This window comes from Dendrobates tinctorius, unplaced genomic scaffold (genome assembly GCF_039654945.1).
Source record: "Dendrobates tinctorius isolate UK_male_01 unplaced genomic scaffold, ASM3965494v1 ptg000132l, whole genome shotgun sequence".
Taxonomy (NCBI): Eukaryota; Metazoa; Chordata; class Amphibia; order Anura; family Dendrobatidae; genus Dendrobates; species Dendrobates tinctorius.
Genome location: NW_027361800.1, coordinates 7062672 through 7080839, shown reverse-complemented (window position 1 = coordinate 7080839; position 18168 = coordinate 7062672). Strand labels below are relative to the sequence as shown.

General features: G+C 43.1%; 1 protein-coding gene across 8 annotated transcripts in view; it reads right to left on the bottom strand.

The window, feature by feature from the left end:
• Positions 1–18168, bottom strand: part of HMG20B (high mobility group 20B) — a 282791-nt gene that overhangs the window by 56086 nt on the left and 208537 nt on the right. For all 8 annotated transcript variants that reach the window (XM_073543403.1, XM_073543409.1, XM_073543412.1 and 5 more), the window contains 2 exons: positions 16362–16414; positions 8847–8925 (listed from right to left, as the gene is read on the bottom strand). In XM_073543403.1, coding sequence (XP_073399504.1) covers positions 8847–8925; positions 16362–16414 — 132 coding nt within the window. The remainder of the gene's footprint in view (positions 1–8846; positions 8926–16361; positions 16415–18168) is intronic.

Below are 18168 nucleotides of genomic sequence, written 5' to 3'. Positions count from 1 at the left end.
GTGGTGGGCAGAGGAGAGAGTTTGTGCTGGACAGTTGTTTTGGGTTGTGGGATAATGAACATACAAGGTTTGTGAAATAGGTCTGTTTAGCAGAGGTGAGGGCTGATTTGAAGGCAAGTGTAGCTTGTTTGAGAGCAGTGAAGTCGTCTGGCAGGCGTGTTTTCTTCCAACGCCGCTCCGAGACCCTGGATGCTTGTCGAAGCTTTTTGGTGAGGTTGTTGGGCCAGGGTTTCCAATTAATTCGTCGCACTTTGACATGCATGAGAAGGGCGACTGAGTCTATGGCCGATGTGAGGGTGGCGTAGAAAGCGGTGGCGGTGTCCGTATCGTGGAGTAAAGATATGGAGGACAGAAATAGAAGAGAGTCTGAGAGTTTGAGATTCTAAGTGTGCAAGGTTTCTGCAAGGATGTGCTAGTGGCTGGACATGAGGGGCAGGTGAGGAGGACAAGGATGAGAAGGTGAGTAGATGGTGGTCAGAAAGGGGGAAGGGAGAGGTTGTGAGATTAGGTAGGGAACAGAGGTGGGTGAAGATGAGGTCTAATGTATGTCCATCTGTGTGGGTGGCTGTGGAGGACCACTGAGCAAAGTCCAAAGGATGAGGTAAGTGACAGGAGTTTGGAGGCTGCTGGCTGGTGAGTGTCAAAGGGGATGTTGTAGTCCCCCATGATGATGGTGGGGATGTCAGCAGAGAGAAAGTGGAGGAGCCAGGTGGAGAATTGGTCGATGAAGGCAGTGGCTGAGCCCGGTGGTCGGTATATGACAGCCATTTGGAGATTAGAGGGAGAGTAGATACGGACAGAATGAACCTCGAAAGGGAGGATAAGGGAGGGTGGGGGTTGGATAGGGTTGAAGGAGCAGTTTTTAGAAAGGAGGAAACCCACTCCTCCACCATGTCTGTTGCCAGGGCGAGGAGTGTGGGTAAAATGGAGGATGCCATAACTCAGTGCGGCCGGGGAGGCTGTGTCAGGGGGTGTCAGCCAGGTCTCAGTGAGGGCCAGGAAGGAAAGGATGCGGGAGGTAAAGAGGTCGTGGATCACGTGGAGCTGGTTGCAGACGGAGCGGCCATTCCAAAGTGCTCCAGAGAAAGGGAGCGGGAGGGTGGGGGTCAGTGGCACAGGTTTTAAGTGTGAGGGATTGGTTCACACCAATGTTCTAATGATCAATTGTGGTCTCCGTAGTGGGACCTTCAAATATCATATTTATGACTCGTCAAACTAATTAACTACACTTCAGCTAAAGGAATGGACCATTAAAGGAATGGACCATTCTGTGGGATAACCCCTATAATAATTTCAAGTGGTTATACACCAGACAGGTCTATTAAGATTAATCCCTTCCCGATATTTGACAGTTATGGCTCTTGAAAGAAGGAAAAAAGAACGCATGTGAAAAATGAGTTAAGATTTCCAGGTTATGGACGTAAATATTATATGAAAACAATTTATCCTGACAACCTAAATTAATGAATGTTTTTGACTACAGATTTAAGCTTTGCCATAATGCAATTGTTTTGCCACTGCAACAACCGTGAACAAATATGTATTTGTTCTAAGTCCTGATGGACTGATTATGTGTAATCAAATATATCTGCAAGATTTCTAGAGATGTCTGACTTTAAAAATATTCAACCTTCAGATTAATAAAAATGAAGTAACGCCTGACCGAGTAGGCTACAGAAAAAATAGTGTTGGTTATGTCTCTAAAAATCTGAAGATGAAGAGAAATTTCACATCCTAGATATCTCTGAATGAAATATTCCAATTGCAAATTTTTATTTATTGCACAGTGGAATGTGTTCAGAACAATAAAACATAATTATCAATGTAAATCAAAATGAATATCCCATGGAGGTCTGGACTTGGAATGATACTCAAAATCAAATTACAGGCTGATCCAACTTCAGAGGAAATGCCTCATGACAAGGAAAAGATGCTCAGTATTGTGTGTGGCCTCCTCGTGCCTGTATGACCTCCCTACTGGACAACGCCTGGGTATCCTCCTGATGAGGCGGTGGATGGTCTCCTGAGGGATCTCCTCCCAGACCTGAACTAAAAACATCCGCCAACTCATGGACAGTCTCGGTGGGCGGCACGGTGGCTCCTTGCAGCACTTGGGTCCTGGGTTCGAATCCCACCAAGGACATCTGCAAGTAGTTTGTATGTTCTCCCCGTGTTTGTGTGGGTTTCCTCCCACATTCTAAAGACATACTAATAGCGAATTTAGATTGTGAGCCCCATCGGGGACAGTGATGGTAATGTGTGCAAACTGTAAAGGGCTGTGGAATATGTTAGCGCTATATAAAAATAATAATACATTTTATTTCTATAGCGCCGACATATTCCGCAGCACTTTACATTTCGGAGGGGATTTGTACAGACAATAGACATTACAGCATAACAATAATCACATAGATTATAACAAATACCAAGAGGAATGAGGGCCCTGCTCGCAAGCTTACAATCTATGAGGAAAAAAGGGAGACACGAAAGGTGGGTGGTAACAGTTGCCCTGACTGTATGGACCAGCCATAATGTTAAGTGTGTATCAGTACAGACACAGAGGGCTAATGGATGCATAAAGCATGTGGGAACATGATGCTGGGAACCTGGTTATGGTAAAACTTTTGGCTGTGCCACACAGGGATATACTAGGTTAATATGTTGAAGCGATAGGCCAGTCTGAATAAATGCGTTTTCAGGGCACGCTTAAAATTGTGGGGATTGGGGACTAATCGTATTGACCTGGGAAGTGCATTCCAAAGAATTGGCGCAGCATGTGTAAAGTCTTGGAGACGGGAGTGGGAGGTTCTCATTATTGAGGATGCTAACCTCAGGTCATCAGCAGAACGGAGGGCGCGGGTAGGGTGGTATACTGAACCAATGGAGGAGATGTAGGGTGGTGCTGAGCCATGGAGGGCTTTGTGGGTGAGGGTAATAAGTTTATACTGAATTCTGGAGTAGACGGGTAGCCAGTGTAATGACTGGCACAAGGTAGAGGCATCGATGTAACGATTGGTGAGGAATATGATCCTGGCTGCAACATTCAAGACAGATTGGAGAGGGGAGAGTTTGGTAAGAGGGAGACCGATTAGAAGAGAGTTACAGTAGTCGAGACGAGAATGAATAAGAGAAACAGTAAGGGTTTTTGCAGAGTCAAAAGTAAGAAAAGGTCGAATTCTAGAAATGTTTTTGAGGTGCAGATGACAAAAGCGAGCCAGTGATCGAATGTGGGGGGCAAAGGAAAGCTCGGAATCAAGTATGACCCCAAGACAGCGGGCATGTTGCTGGGGAGTAATAGTGGAGCCACACACAGAAATGGCAATGTCGGGTATAGGTATATTTATAGAGGGAGGAAACACAAGGAGTTCAGTCTTTGACAGGTTCAGTTTCAGATATAGTGAGGACATGATGTTAGACACAGCGGTTAGACAATCGCCGGTGTTTTCTAGAAAGGCTGGCGTGATGTCAGGAGAAGAAGCGTATAATTGGGTGTCATCAGCAGAGAGATGGTACTGGAAACCAAATCTACTGATTGTTTGACCAATAGGGGCAGTGTACAAGGAGAAGAGGAGAGGGCCTAGGACTGATCCTTGAGGAACCCCAACAGTAAGGGGAAGGTGAGAGGAGGAGGAACCGGCAAAAGATACAGTAAAGGAGCGGTCAGAGAGATAGGAGAACCAGGAGAGAACGGTGTCCTTGAGGCCAAAGGAATGGAGCATAGTGAGGAGGAGCTGATGATCCACAGTGTCGAATGCTGCAGAGAGATCCAAGAGAATTCGCATGGAGTAATGACCATTAGATTTAGCTGTTAGTAGATCATTAGAGACTTTAGTGAGGGCAGTTTCAGTAGAGTGTAAGGAGCGGAAGCCGGATTGGAGAGGGTCGAGGAGAGAGTTATCAGAGAGATAGCGGATAAGATGGGACTGGAACAGGCGTTCCAGGAGTTTAGAGATGAAGGGAAGATTAGAGACAGGTCTATAGTTAGCAGTACAGTTTTGGACGAGGGATGGTTTTTTAAGTAGTGGATGTATGATGGCATGCTTAAATGAGGAGGGAAAGATACCAGAAGAGAGAGAGAGGTTAAATATTTTAGTTAGGCAAGTGGTGACAGCAGGGGAAAGGGACTGGAGGAGATGTGACGGAAATGGGTCACTGATGCAAGTGGTTGGGCGAGAAGATGCAAGGAGCCTGCTTACTTCTTCTTCTGTGACTGGTTCAAAATCAGAGAGTGAGATAGATGCAGTGGGGAGGGAGGACAGTGCATGGTATGAGGTGATTGGGAGATAATTTCCTGTCGGATCTGGTCTATTTTTCTTTGAAGTAATTGGCCAGATCGTCAGCTCGGAGCTCCGTGGTTGGGGCCTGTACTCTTGGGTTGAGTAGAGAATGAAAAGTCTCAAAGAGCGAGAAATTATGTCCCAGATGTGTGCTATCGGATTCAGGTCTGGGGAACAAGCGGGCCAGTCCATAACTTCAATGTCTTCATCTTGCAGGAACTGCTGACACAATCCAGCCACATGAGGTCTGGCATTGCCCTGCATTAGGAGGAACCCAGGGCCAACTGCACCAGCATATGGTCTCACAAGGGGTCTGAGGATCTCATCTCGGTACCTAATGGCAGTCAAGCTACCTCTGGCGAGCACATGGAGGGCTGTGCAGCCCTCCAAAGAAATACCACCCCACACCATTACTGACCCACTGCCAAACCGGTCATGCTGAAGGATGTTGCAAGCAGCAGATCGCTCTCCATGGCGTCTCCAGACTCTGTCATGGCTGTCACATGTGCTCAGTGTGAATCTGCTTTCATCTATGAAGCACAGGGCGCCAGTGGTGAATTTGCCAATCCTGATTGTGATGTACCATGTCTGCAAGATATGTTTTCTGTTGCAATGTGCTAACAAATCCTCCATCCTAGGACATTGTAAACTCTCAGTAGTAGGAATTCCTTCCCCCCAGGTTTTATCAACCCTGCCACTTCCTCTGGAAGAGCAGGAATGTTAATTAGCTAGACCATCTTCCTCACACCATTTGCCTTCTCTCCTCTTCAGAGCGGGAAAAACTTCTTTGTTTGAAACGAATAAAACTATGAGAGACTATACCATAAGAACCAAATACCCTAGAGATATGAAAATCATATTTTTGTAACCTGAGCGGTCCCAGCTTCGAGACCGCGTATGTTTCGAAGTTCTACCCTGTCCAGAACATGAGATAGGATTTGCGCCCAAATGGACGGTCATATCGCATAGATGTTTGATGTTTTCTTGATGGGCTCATTACGCTGGGAAACATGATACCACTGATGAGTCCATACCAGCTTCTCCCATAAAGTTATAGCTAATCTAAGTTTTGTAGCCAAAACATAACTTGGATAAGAGAGGTGGGATCAACCCAGAATGCACCTCTCTGTGATGTCACATAGGAAAGTCTATAAGGCATTTCCTGGGCAAACCAGCTCAGAACAGCTCAAGTCGTCGTGCTAGAAAGATCCAGATGAGCGGAGAAGTGCAGCTCCGCCTCCACCCACCTTAGCCGCATGGTCTGCCTAAGGAACAATATGGAACTGTGAGTGTAATCTCTTTGTTTTCTCCACTTTTATTTTATACCTGTACTGTACATATTTTATGTCTCAATTTTATAGCAACTTTTATCTGTAATCACTGTCCTCTTTCGGAAAATAAATGAAATTATTTAGATCTGTCTCCATGCTCTAAGAATCGAACTATACGCCTTTGATAGATAATCGCTACTAATTCAAGGGGTTTGCCACGGACCCTCTTAATTTAACACTGTGAATTAAGTAACCGTGACTGGTGGCAGCGCGTTGTGTACGGCTATTACGGCTTGCTGGCAGTCTAGAAGGGTCTTATATTGCTGAGTAAGGGGCTTCAGCCACAGCATTGATAATTCCCTTACTGCAGAAGCCTAATTGCCGGTTCACAACAGGCAGCCCGTCCGGCGACTAATTATCCTAGGTGCAGTTCCCTGACTGACCTGAGGGTAAGGGGGGCGCCGGAGAGCTGCGAGTTCCAAAGTGGAACTGAGAAAGTGGGATATACATAAATCCCCGCAGTACTTGGAAGATTGATAGCAGTGGTGGGGCATCCAAATTAAACACCCCCTGCGGCAAATTGTAGAGCGAGATTAGCTTGCTGGATATTTTTGGTCACATGGTGCCAGTGTTGGGATAACTAAGATAAGCCCCACTGCGCCTGTGATAGCCGTGTGCCGGCATTGTGTCACGCCCCTCCGTCCACTGATACACCCGTGTCAGTGGTGGGACTGTGACATAGTGGTGACACAGGGTCCGCTGTCCGTCGCGTTTTGGTGGCAGCGGGACTCCCGTTAGTGTCGCCCGTAAGTGGACGAACGGCGGTGGGCTGTTCGTCACACTGATGTCTGTGGCAATTGCCAAGCGTCCTGCACAGTGTTGGGCTGTGAGCACAACCCACATCTGTGGACGTTGGGCCTTCAGACCATCCTCATAGAGTCGGTTTCTAACTGTTTGTGCAGACACATGCACATTTGTGGACTGCTGCAGGTCATTTTGCAGGGATCTGGCAGTGCTCCTCCTGTTCCTCCTTGCACAAAGGCAGAGGTAGCTGTCCTGCTGTTGGGTTGTTGCCCTCCTGCGGCCCCTCCACATCTCCTGGTGTAATGACCTGTCTCCTGGTAGCGCCTCCAGCCTCTGGACACTACGCTGACAGACACAGCAAACCTTCTTGCCACAGCTTGCATTGATATGCCATCCTGGATGAGCTGCACTACCTGAGCCACTTGTATGGGTTGTAGAGGCTGTCTCATGCTACCAAAAGTGCAAAACACAACCAACATTCAAAAGTGACCAAAACATCAGCCAGAAAGCATTGGTACTGAGATGTGGTCTGCGGTCCCCACCTGCAGAACCACTTTATTGAGGGTGTCTTGATAATTGTTAATAATTTACATCTGTTGTCTATTCCATTTGCACAACAGGATGTGAAATTGATTGTCAATCAGTGTTGCTTCCTAAGTGGACAGTTTGATTTCACAGAAGTTTGATTTACTTGGAGTTAGATTCTGTTGTTTGAGTGCTCCCTTTATTATTTTGAGCAGTGTATTATGGAAAACTGTGCCATAAAAGATAAGTGAAGTAAAACAAAGAATATGATAAAAAGTGAATTTTTATTAATTATTTAAAATAATTAATATAAAAAGACAAGGCAAAGGGATCTCCAATAGAAGGGGGAGGATGACCAGCAATACATGTAACAATAGGAAATAGAGATGATGCAATAATGATGTTAATCAATAAATAGATAAATAATTTAAGTGCACAAATTCCTAAAACCCTTTAAGTATAGGCTGGTACAATCTAAATTCCCCGCGGGGGGGGCATTGCTAGCACCTATTGCCTTGTGCGCAGCCCTCTACAGTATTCGTCTCCAACCTCAGCCACAGGTAAATCCCAATATATCTCCAATATATAGTTCTTCCATCTTTATCTCTTTGGATTGTGTTCCTTCCATTCCCCTTTCCCTAAGGCAGTTGTATTTACTGATATTTAAATCATGTCAAAACAGTGGTTCTGTCACTTAGCCCAATAAGCAAAAATTTGCACATAAAAACCGTGCATCTAATCCTATGCTGTGATACTGACTGCTGAGCCGTGTATCTAATCCTATTCTGTGTGATACTGTCTGCTGAGCCGTGTATCTAATACTATTCTGTGTGATACTGTGTGCTGAGCTGCGTATCTAACCCTATCCTGTGTGATACTGACTGCTGAGCCATGTATCTAATCCTATCCTGTGTGATACTGGGCCCCCCCTGCAGTCTGTGTCAGAGTGTGGTCTGTGTTGGAACGGTAATAAATTGTGTTATTTCCAGCTTTACAGAAGGACGATAACACCATAGAAATGATAAGAATAATAGGCCTGTTACCACAACTGCCTACAAAGAAAACTATTGCTGATAGCAACCAATCACAGCTCATTTTTCATCTTTTAAACAGCTCTGGGATAGCGTGGCGAGTTTTGAGTGACGACTTTTGTGTTTCGACTTTTATGTGATGAGGCTGGTGTATGTGTGGTGAAATGTGTGCTGAGGGTGGTATATGTGTTGAAGCACGTGGTAGTGTGGCGCGCATTTTGTGTGTGTGTTGATATCCCCATGTGTGGTGAGTATCCCATGTCAGGGCCCCACCTTAGCAACTGTACGGTCTATACTGTTTGGCGCCATCGCTCTCATTTTTTTAAGTCCCCCTTGTTCACATCTGGCAGCTGTCAATTTGCCTCCGACACTTTTCCTTTCACTTTTTCCCCCCATTATGTAGATAGGGGCAAAATTGTTTGGTTAATTGGAAAGCGCAGTGTTAAAATTTTGCCTCACAACATAGCCTATGACGCTCTCGGGGTCCAGACGTGTGACTGTGCAAAATTTTGTGGCTGTAGCTGCGACGGTGTGAATGCCAATCCTGGACATTGGCGGTCCCTTTGCCCAGTCTTTTTATATTATTTTAAATTAATAAAAATTCAATATTTTATCATATCCTTTGTCTTACTTCCCTTTTTATCTTTTATGGCACCGTTTTCCATAATAGATTATGCTTACGCTACATGTGATACGTAGAATGGAATGTTATCTTTAAAGTATATGCACTCTTGAAAAAATGAATGACAAACTAACTTTGATTAAAAAGAATGATAATTACAATTCCTCCTAAATCACAGGTTTTAACAAATATGTGAAGTAATGCAAACTGTATGTTCATGTGATATTAGATGTCTTGATATTCAAGCTATATAAAGAAAAACTTGAATACAAAGAAATGGAAAAAAAAAAAACTGAAGTAATGCCTAATCGATTACCTTTGTTTTGGTCCAAGAACTCTTCTGTAAAAATTGGAACATCAAAAGCAGAGAAAACATCACTCTGGGAATCTCCGGTCTGAAAAGATAGATATAATTCTGAGATGGCCTTGCAGAGTCCAGGTAAGCGGAGTATTTAAGATGAGAAAAGAGATTTACTTGCTGACAAGATAGAAACATAAGTTTATTTATATAACCAATCAAATCAGATAAAATACTTGTCAAATAAATTTAACCCCTTAATCCCATATGACGTACTATCCCGTCCATGTGCCCTGGGACTTAATTCCCACGGACGGGATAGTACGTCATAGCGATTTAATGTTCTCATTAGATCTGTGATTTGTTCCTCTCTGATAGTCTGGTATGGGGGAGCCACTGCGCATGACAAACTCCGCTTACAAAGGACTTTCAGAACAGCAGAGAGAATTATAGGTTCCCCCCCTGCCTAAAATCCAGGATCTTTATGATAAGAGTATTCGATCCCACGCATTGAAAATTTCATCCGATCCCTCTCACCCGGGACACTCCTCATTCCAACTACTCCCTTCAGGACGTCGCTTCAGAGTCCCCAAATGCAGCACCAACCGCCATATGAACAGCTTCTATCCACTCTCTGTTCAACAATTAAATCGTCATGTGTAGACTATATACTGTATCTGTCTTGTTAGATGTTACTTGTTGTATCTGTTGTTATATATTATGTTGCCTCTTTGCCACAAAGAATTCCTTGTATATATGTACTTGGCGATAATAAATTTGATCTGATTGATTGATTTGATTGATTTGATCAGCGGCGCTCACGTGGTGAGCGCCGCTAATCGCGGCCGGGTGTCAGCTGATTATCACAGCTGACACCCGGCACAATGTGTCAGGGGCAGTCACGGACCGCCCCCGACACGTTAACCCCTTGTACACCGCGATCAAACACGATCGCGGTGTACCGGGGGTTAAAGGGAAGCATCGGCAGGGAGGGGGCTCCCTCCGTGCTTCCCTGAGCCCCCCATGGCAGCGCAATGTGCTGCGCTGCTGCGGGGGGCCCTTTCCCTACAGGCCCCCGGATCCAAGATGGCGACGGGGACCTTCGGGAGGGAGCTGACTTCCTCACTGCCTGCAAAGCGCAGGCATGAGGAAGTCTGCGTCTATGCCTGTGACAGATCGCTGATCTGTCACAGTGATCTGTGATGTGACAGATCAGCGCTCTGTCACAGGACAGTGATGTCCCACCTGGGACAATGTAATAAAGTAAAAAAAAAAAAAAGTGTAAGAATAATTTTAAAAAAACGCTACATAAATTAGCAAAAAAATATAAAATTCCCCAATAAATTAATTTTTTGAAAATAATAAAAAAAAACAAAACAATAAGAGTACACATATTTGGTATCGCCGCGTCCGTAACGACCCGACCCTATAAAACTGTCCCATTAGTTAACCCCTTAGCAAACCCCTTAAAAAATAAAAAACGAAGCAAAAAATAATGATTTATCATACCGCTGAACAAAAAGTGCAATAACGCGCGATCAAGACGCATATAAATATCCATGGTACCACTGAAAACGTCAGCTTGTCCCGCAAAAAAAGAGCCACCATACAGCGTCATCAGCAAAAAAATAAAAAAAGTTATAGCTCGCAGAATAAAGCGATGCAAAAATAATTATTTTTAATGTAAAATAGTTTTCATTGCATAAAACCGACAAAACATAAAAAAAACAAATGAGGTATCGCTGTAACCGTACTGACCCGAAGAATAAAACCGCTTTATCAATTTTACCGCACGTGGAACGGTGTAAACGCACCCCCCCAAAAGAAATTCATGAACCGCTGGTTTTTGTTTATTCTGCGTCCCAAAAATCAGAATAAAAAGCGATCAAAAAATGTCACGTGCCCGAAAATGGAACCAATAAAAACGTCAACTCGTCCCGCAAAGAATAAGACCTCACATGACTCGGTGGGTCAAAATATGGAAAAATTATAGCTCTCAATATGTGGTGATGCAAAAACTATTTTTACAATAAAAAGCGTCTTTTCGACTGTGACAGCTGCCAAACATAAAAGCCCGCCATAAATAGTAAAACAAACCCCCCGTTATCACCTCCTTAGTTAGGGGAAAATAATCAAACTAAAAGAAAATGTATTTATTTCCATTTTCCCATTAGGGTTAGGGCTAGGTGTTGTGAGTTCATTTTCCCCTTCACTACTGAGGCCCAATGAACTCCCTCTTCTGGTAAGGAAAGGTAGTGAGCCTGATTATCAGGCACCCGAGCCTAATGATGATGACTGACTGAGTGGAGTTACGGACTGGATATAAGGCTGCCGACGCCCTCCTGCCCTGCGGGTGATTTCTCTGTGGGATCCTTGGAGACCAGTCTGAATTCCTGCTCTTCTAAAGCTAAGTTTTTCTGCGCTGCTTTTTGCATTTGTGCTTTGACCTTGTTTGCTTTGTTTTTCTGGATTTCTGCCATTCCCTGCTGGGGTGAGCTGAATTCCTTTAGCTCTGTCTTCTGAAAATACCAGAGTGCTGATATAGTTTTTGAAGCCTAGCTGCTTCAGGGTCTTTTTCCATATCAGCTGTTGGCTTCTGTCTTTGATAGGGTTTTTGGCAGATTGCAGACAGCAACGGTCCTTTCCTGTCCTGTTTAGTTTAGCTTGGGCCCCATCGTTTGCTCAGCCTATCTTTCTATCTGTGTGAGTGTTTTTTCATCTTGCTTCACCGTCATTATATGTTGGGGGCTGCCTTTTACTTTGGGGTCTGCTCTGGGGCAGTTTAGATTTCCTTTTCTGTCTTTAGGTTATTTAGCTCTCCGGCTGTGATTGAGGGGTCTAGGGCACCGTAGGAACCCCCCACGGCTACTGCTAGTTGTGTTGATAGATTGCAGACCCCTGAACCTGATAGTTGCCAACTTCTCTGGTTTTCTGGACGTAGCTTCTATTTTTGTGTCTGCCTCCTACGGTGACTCATTCATAACAGCTAGGGTTAGGGCTGAGATTAGGGTTGGAGTTAGAATTGGGGGGGTTTCCACAGTTTGGGCACATCAGGTGCTCTCCAAATGCAACATGGCGTCTGATCTCAATTCCAGCCAATTCTGCATTGAAAAAGTCAAATGGTGCTCCTTCCCTTCCAAGCTCTGCCATGCGCCCAAACAGTGTTTTACCCCCACATATAGGGTATCAGCATACTCAGGACAAATTGCTAAACAACTTTTGGGGTTCAATTTCTCCTGTTACCCTTAGGAAAATAAAACTTTTGTGAAGCACTTGGGGGTTCAAAGTGCTCACCACACATCTAGATAAGTTTCGTGGGGGGTCTAGTTTCCAAAATGGCGTCACTTGTGGGGAGTTTCAATAGTTTAGGTACATCAGGGGCTCTCCAAATGCACATGACACCCGCAGACCATTCCATCAAAGTCTGCATTCCAAAACGTCACTACTTCCCTTCCGAGCCCCGACGTGTGCCCATACAGTAGTTTTCTCCCACATATGAGGTATCAGCATACTCAGGACAAATTGGACAACAACTTTTGGGGTCCAATTTCTCCTTGTACCCTTGGGAAAATAAAAAAAATTGGTGACTAAAAAATCATGTTTGTGGAGAAAACACGATTTTTTTTATTTTCACACCCGGGTTCAATTTCTCCTGTTACCCTTAGGAAAATAAAACTTCTGTGAAGCACTTGGGGGTTCAAAGTGCTCACCACACATCTAGATAAGTTCCTGGGGGTCTAGTTTCCAAAATGGTGTCATTTGTGAGAGGTTTCTACTGTTTTGGTACATCAGGGGCTTTCCAAACGCGACATGGTGTCCGATCTCAATTCCAGCTAAAAACGTCAAATGGCGCTGCTTCCCTTCCGAGCTCTGCCATGCGCCCAAATAGTCATTTACACCCTCATATGGGGTATCAGCGTACTCAGGACAAATTGCACAATAACTTTTAGGGTCCTGTTACCCTAGGGAAAATAAAAATTGGGGTTGAAAAGATAATTTTTGTGGAAAAAATATGATTTTTTAATTGTACCGCTCTACGTTATAAACTTCTGTAAAGCCCTTGTGGGTTCAAAGTTCTCACCACATATCTAGATAAGTTCCTTGAGGGGTCTAGTTTCCAAAATGGGGTCACTTGTGGGGGTTCACACTGTTTAGGTACATCAGGGGCTTTCCAAACGCGACATGGTGTCCGATCTCAATTCCAGCCAATTTTGCATTGAAAAAGTCAAACGGCGCTCCTTCCCTTCTGAGCTCTGCCATGCGCCGAAACAGTGGTTCCCCCCCACATATCAGGTATCAGCGTACTCAGGACAAATTGCACAATAACTTTTCCAGTCCAACTTCTCCTGTTACCCTTGGTAAAATAAAAAAAATTGAACCTGAAGTATTTTTTTTGTGAAAAAAAGTTAAATGTTCATTTTTTTTTAAATATTCAAAAAATTCCTGTGACGCACCTGAAGGGTTAATAAACTTCTTGAATGTGATTTTGAGCACCTTAAGGGGTGCAGTTTTTAGAATAGTGTCACTTTTTGGGTATTTTCTATCATATAGACCCCTCAAAGTGGCTTGAAATGTGATGTGGTCAGTAAAAATAAAATGGTGTTGCAAAAATGAGAAATCGCTGGTCAATTTGTAACCCTTATAACTTCTCAACAAAAAAAAATTTTGGTTCCAAAATTGTGCTGATGTAAAGTAAATATGTGGGAAATGTTACTTAAGTTTTTTGTGTGCCGTATCTCTGTGATTTAAGGGCATAAAAATTCAAAGTTGGAAAATTGCTAAATTTTCAAAATTTTCTCCAAATTTCCGTTTTTTTTTCACAAATAAACACAAGTTATATGAATGAAATTTTACCACTAACATGAAGTACAATATGTCACGAGAAAACAATGTCAGAATCACCAGGATCCATGGAAGCGTTTCAGAGTTATTACCTCATAAATGGACAGTGGTCAGAGTTGTAAAAATTGGCCTGGTCAGGGCTCATAGAAGGCCACTTCAGAATAGTCATACTGTATGTGCAACTGTAGTCACAGGAATATCGAGCTTCTTGGAGATGGTCTTATAACTTTTACCTGTAAGATGTTTGTCTATAATTTTCTTTCTAATCTCCGGAGACAACTCTTTCCTTCGCTTGCTCTGGTCCATGTTGAGTGTAATACACACCATGTCACCAAACAGCACAGTGAGTATCTGTAGCCCCATATACAGGCCCACTCACTGATTCCAAGAGTGTAGACACCTGAGATGCTAATTAGTGGATACATCATAATTTAACATGTCCATTTTATTTTCAGGGGTACCATCCTTTCTGTCCAGGCCCATTTCATGTGTTTTATTTATTTATTTATTTTTAAATTCTGTGGAAGCATGGTTGAAAAGCAATGTCTGACTTTTATTTGTTAATTTTCATAGTTTTTTTTATTTATTATTACTTTTGTCGGATTAAAGTTATTTCTGTGACCATAGTGCGTTTTTCTGTCATCACATGAGGGCTACCAAAAATTTTTACCACGTATGTATGTGCCGCCTTCAGACTCAAGAAAAGCAAAATTACACGATGTCCTCTTTCTTCTTCTTCAGGAAGTCCACATGGAATTAGTAATGCAGCCATCAGTGAACTCAAGTTATGGAGAAAAAAAAAACCTTATTCCTCATCAGATGGATTTAGAATAAGAATAGACAAATATTATTGTGGGGACATTCGTGAATAGAAACTGTGGAACAGTCCTTAGAAACACACCACCTGGTACCAGTTTGACAAATACAAAGTACTCGTACATGCAACATTCCCAGTCCCCTGTGCAGGAGGTCATGGTCACCAAAACCTTACCTTGAAGGATAATCAGTTGATGTAAACCACAGAAAAGAGGTTCAAATGGAGAGACAGTTTTTTTCCAAGAGGATACAAATTTGGCCTGAAGGTTGCTGAATCTTGAGGAATTTGAGATTGACCTTTTATTTTGTAGAATAGATCGGGAACCTCTTACCAATAGCTCAATGAATAGGCTTCCCAGCACAGGGTGCAGCATCCGTAATCGTAACAATTTGCTCCATCAATAGAAAACATTGCCTCTGGAAAGGTTCATATCCTAAACTCACCACAATAACTCTTACAGGTAAGGGAATCAATTTTCAACTTCATCAAAATCTTAAGTATCCCAGTCTCAGAATTTCCCAGCTGCAGATCCTGAAAAGTTTTCACTAATGGGATTGCATTTATGGAAACAGTTAGCAGCCCCAGAGCTATGTTGGCTGAATGCACCGAGACAATCAGAGAATAAACAGGAAGTTCAAACTTTTTTCTTAGGCTATGTTCACACATACAAGTGTGATCAATTAGAATGGATGCAGCAGCAATCTGTTGGCAAAAAAAGTTGTACAGACACAACTTTAGTCCGTTTTTAAACAACTGATCTCTGTTGGATCTGTTTAATATTGTTTTTAATACTCCAGAATTCAGTATAAACTTATTACCCTCACCCACAAAGCCCTCCATTGCTCAGCACCACCCTTGTTTCAGTATACCACCCTATCCGCGCCCTCCGTTCTGCTGATGACCTGAGGTTAGCATCCTCAATAATCAGAACCTCCCACTCCCGTCTCCAAGACTTTACACGTGCTGCTCCAATTCTTTGGCACTTCCCAGGTCAATACGATTAGTCCCCAATCCCCACAATTTTAAGAAAGCCCTGAAAACGCATTTATTCAGACTGGCCTATCGCCTCAACATATTAACCTAATCTATCCCTGTGTGGCACAGCCAAAAGTTTTACCATAACCAGGTTCCCCGCATCATGTTCCCACATGCTTTATGCATCCATTAGCCCTCCGTGTCTGTACTGTTACATACTTAACATTATGGCTGGTCCATACAATCAGGGCAACTGTTACCACCCACCTTTCGTGTCTCCCTTTTTTTCCCTCATAGACTGTAAGCTTGAGAGCAGGGCCCTCATTCCTCTTGGTATTTGTTATAATCTATGTGATTATTGTTATGCTGTAATGTCTATTGTCTGTACAAATCCCCTCCGAAATGTAAAGTGCTGCGGAATATGTCGGCGCTATAGAAATAAAATGTATTATTATTATTAATATTGAAGCCTATGGAAAATGTATCTGTAAATTAGCCATCAGTTTTTCTTTCATTGGTAATGGATCTTTTTTTTCTTACTGGATCCAATAAGCAAAAAACTAATCTGTTACAAATAAAAGAAATACGATGGCTAATTAACTGATTCATCTTCCATAGGCTTCAATGTAAAAAAAGAAAAAAAAAAACAAACATGATTCGGCACACATCAAGTTATTTAAAAATGGACTAAAGTTGTGTCTGAAAACTTTTTTTTGCCAACTTATTGTTTCTGGATCCGTTCTAACTGATCACATGTAAACAAAGCCTTACTCTGGCTACCCTCTATTAAAAGAGCAACAGATTTTATATTACTTAATTAGTAGGGAAAATGTTTTACTTTTTTCATTATAAATAATTGCAAGGACAGTAATCTTTAACATGAACACATTGCAACTTACTTTTTGTGTGTGTCCATTTAGAACAGTGGAGGCAGATGAAGTACTGCTCTCTTCTGTGGGATAGAAAATACAGGAATTTTAGGTAAATTCAAGTTTTCACCAAAGAGAGTTTTACAACTTTACAAGAAAAAAAAAAAATTCAATACCAGTCTAAAGTGTTAATATACTAAAGGAAATTCTACAGAGATGTTGGAACTATAACATCACAACCTGAGAATTGGACCTCACAAGTAAGAAGAGACATATTCTGAAAGTATATTAAAATAATACATTTTACTTAATATATTAAAATATGTAACAAAAAACAGGGAGAACCTGAACTAGTACACAAAAATATGGAGCAGATTCCATAGAGAACAATGTGTGACAGAAAAATGCTCTCTTAACATCTAATGCTACAATCAGATCTACAGAATCAAATGCAGATATATCAAATAGATAGTATATAGTTCCTGCTGTCTGAGTATCAAGTCTTGCAGTTAAGTATGAGAGGTAAGATCTAGAAGGTGTTTAATGCCTTAGTGACAGAGTCAATTTTGTCCTTAATGACCAGGTCAATTTTTACAATTTGACCACTGTCACTTTATGAGGTTATAGCTCTGGAACGCTTCCATGGATCCCTGTGATTCTGAGATGGTTTTTTCGTGACAAATTCTACTTCATTTAGTGGTAAAATTTCTTCGATATGATTTGCGTTTATGAAAAAATGGAAGTTTGGCAAAAATTGTGAAACTTTTGCAATTTTGTGCCCTTAAATTATCGTACAAAACAGTTAATAAACAACATTTCCCACGTGTCTACTTTACATCGCACAATTTTGGAAACACAACAACTTTTTTTGCTATGATGTCATAAGGGTTAAAAGTTGACCAGCAATTTCTCATTTACCAACAAAATTTACAAAACCATTTTTTAGGGACCACCTCACATTTGAAGTGAGTTTGGGAGGATCAATAAAACCGAAAATACCCAAAAGTGACACCATTCTAAAAACTGCACCCCTCAAGATGCTCAAATCCACATTCAAGAAGTTTATTACCGTATTTTTCGGACCATAAGACGCACTTTTCCCCCCCAAAATTTTAGGGAAAAATGGGGGTGCGTCTTATGGTCCAGATGCACTTACCAGGAGACACTTCCGAGGCTGATGGGCGTCGATTTGGCAGATGATCGGTGGTGCAGGGGCTCCGCCGGCATTGGTGGAAATCCTGCAGCCCCCGCACATGCATCCCGGGCTGGTGCAGCACTTTTGCAGGTGATCGGCGGTACAGGGGCTCCGCCGGCGTTTTGTGAAAGGCCGGAGCCGCCGCACTTCAATTGTTGTAATGCTGAATTGAGCTTCATGAAAATGGCCGTGCACAGTGAGATCTCTGGAGACGAGATATCGTCCCGGGAGACGAGATCTCACTCTGTGCATGCGCCGCCTCCGGCCGCCATTTTCCTGAAGCTCAATTCAGCATTACAACAATGGAAGCGCGGGGGAGGCCGGCGGAGCCCCCGCACCACCGATCACCTGCAAAATTGCCGCACCAGCCCGGGATGGATGTGCGCGGGCTCCGGGATTTCCACCAATGCCGGCGGAGCCCCCCGCACCACCGATCATCTGCCAAATCGCTGCCCATCAGCCTAGGATGTGTGGGGGCTTTCACAAAATGGCAGAGCCCCCACACCACCAAACCTGCTGCACCAGCCAGGGATGAGCCAGACCACCTCCTGTGACCCCACACCACCAGCGCTCCATATCACACCCTACCCCCCAGGTAAGCTGAATAATTCGGTCTGTAAGACAGATCCTCAATTGACGCAT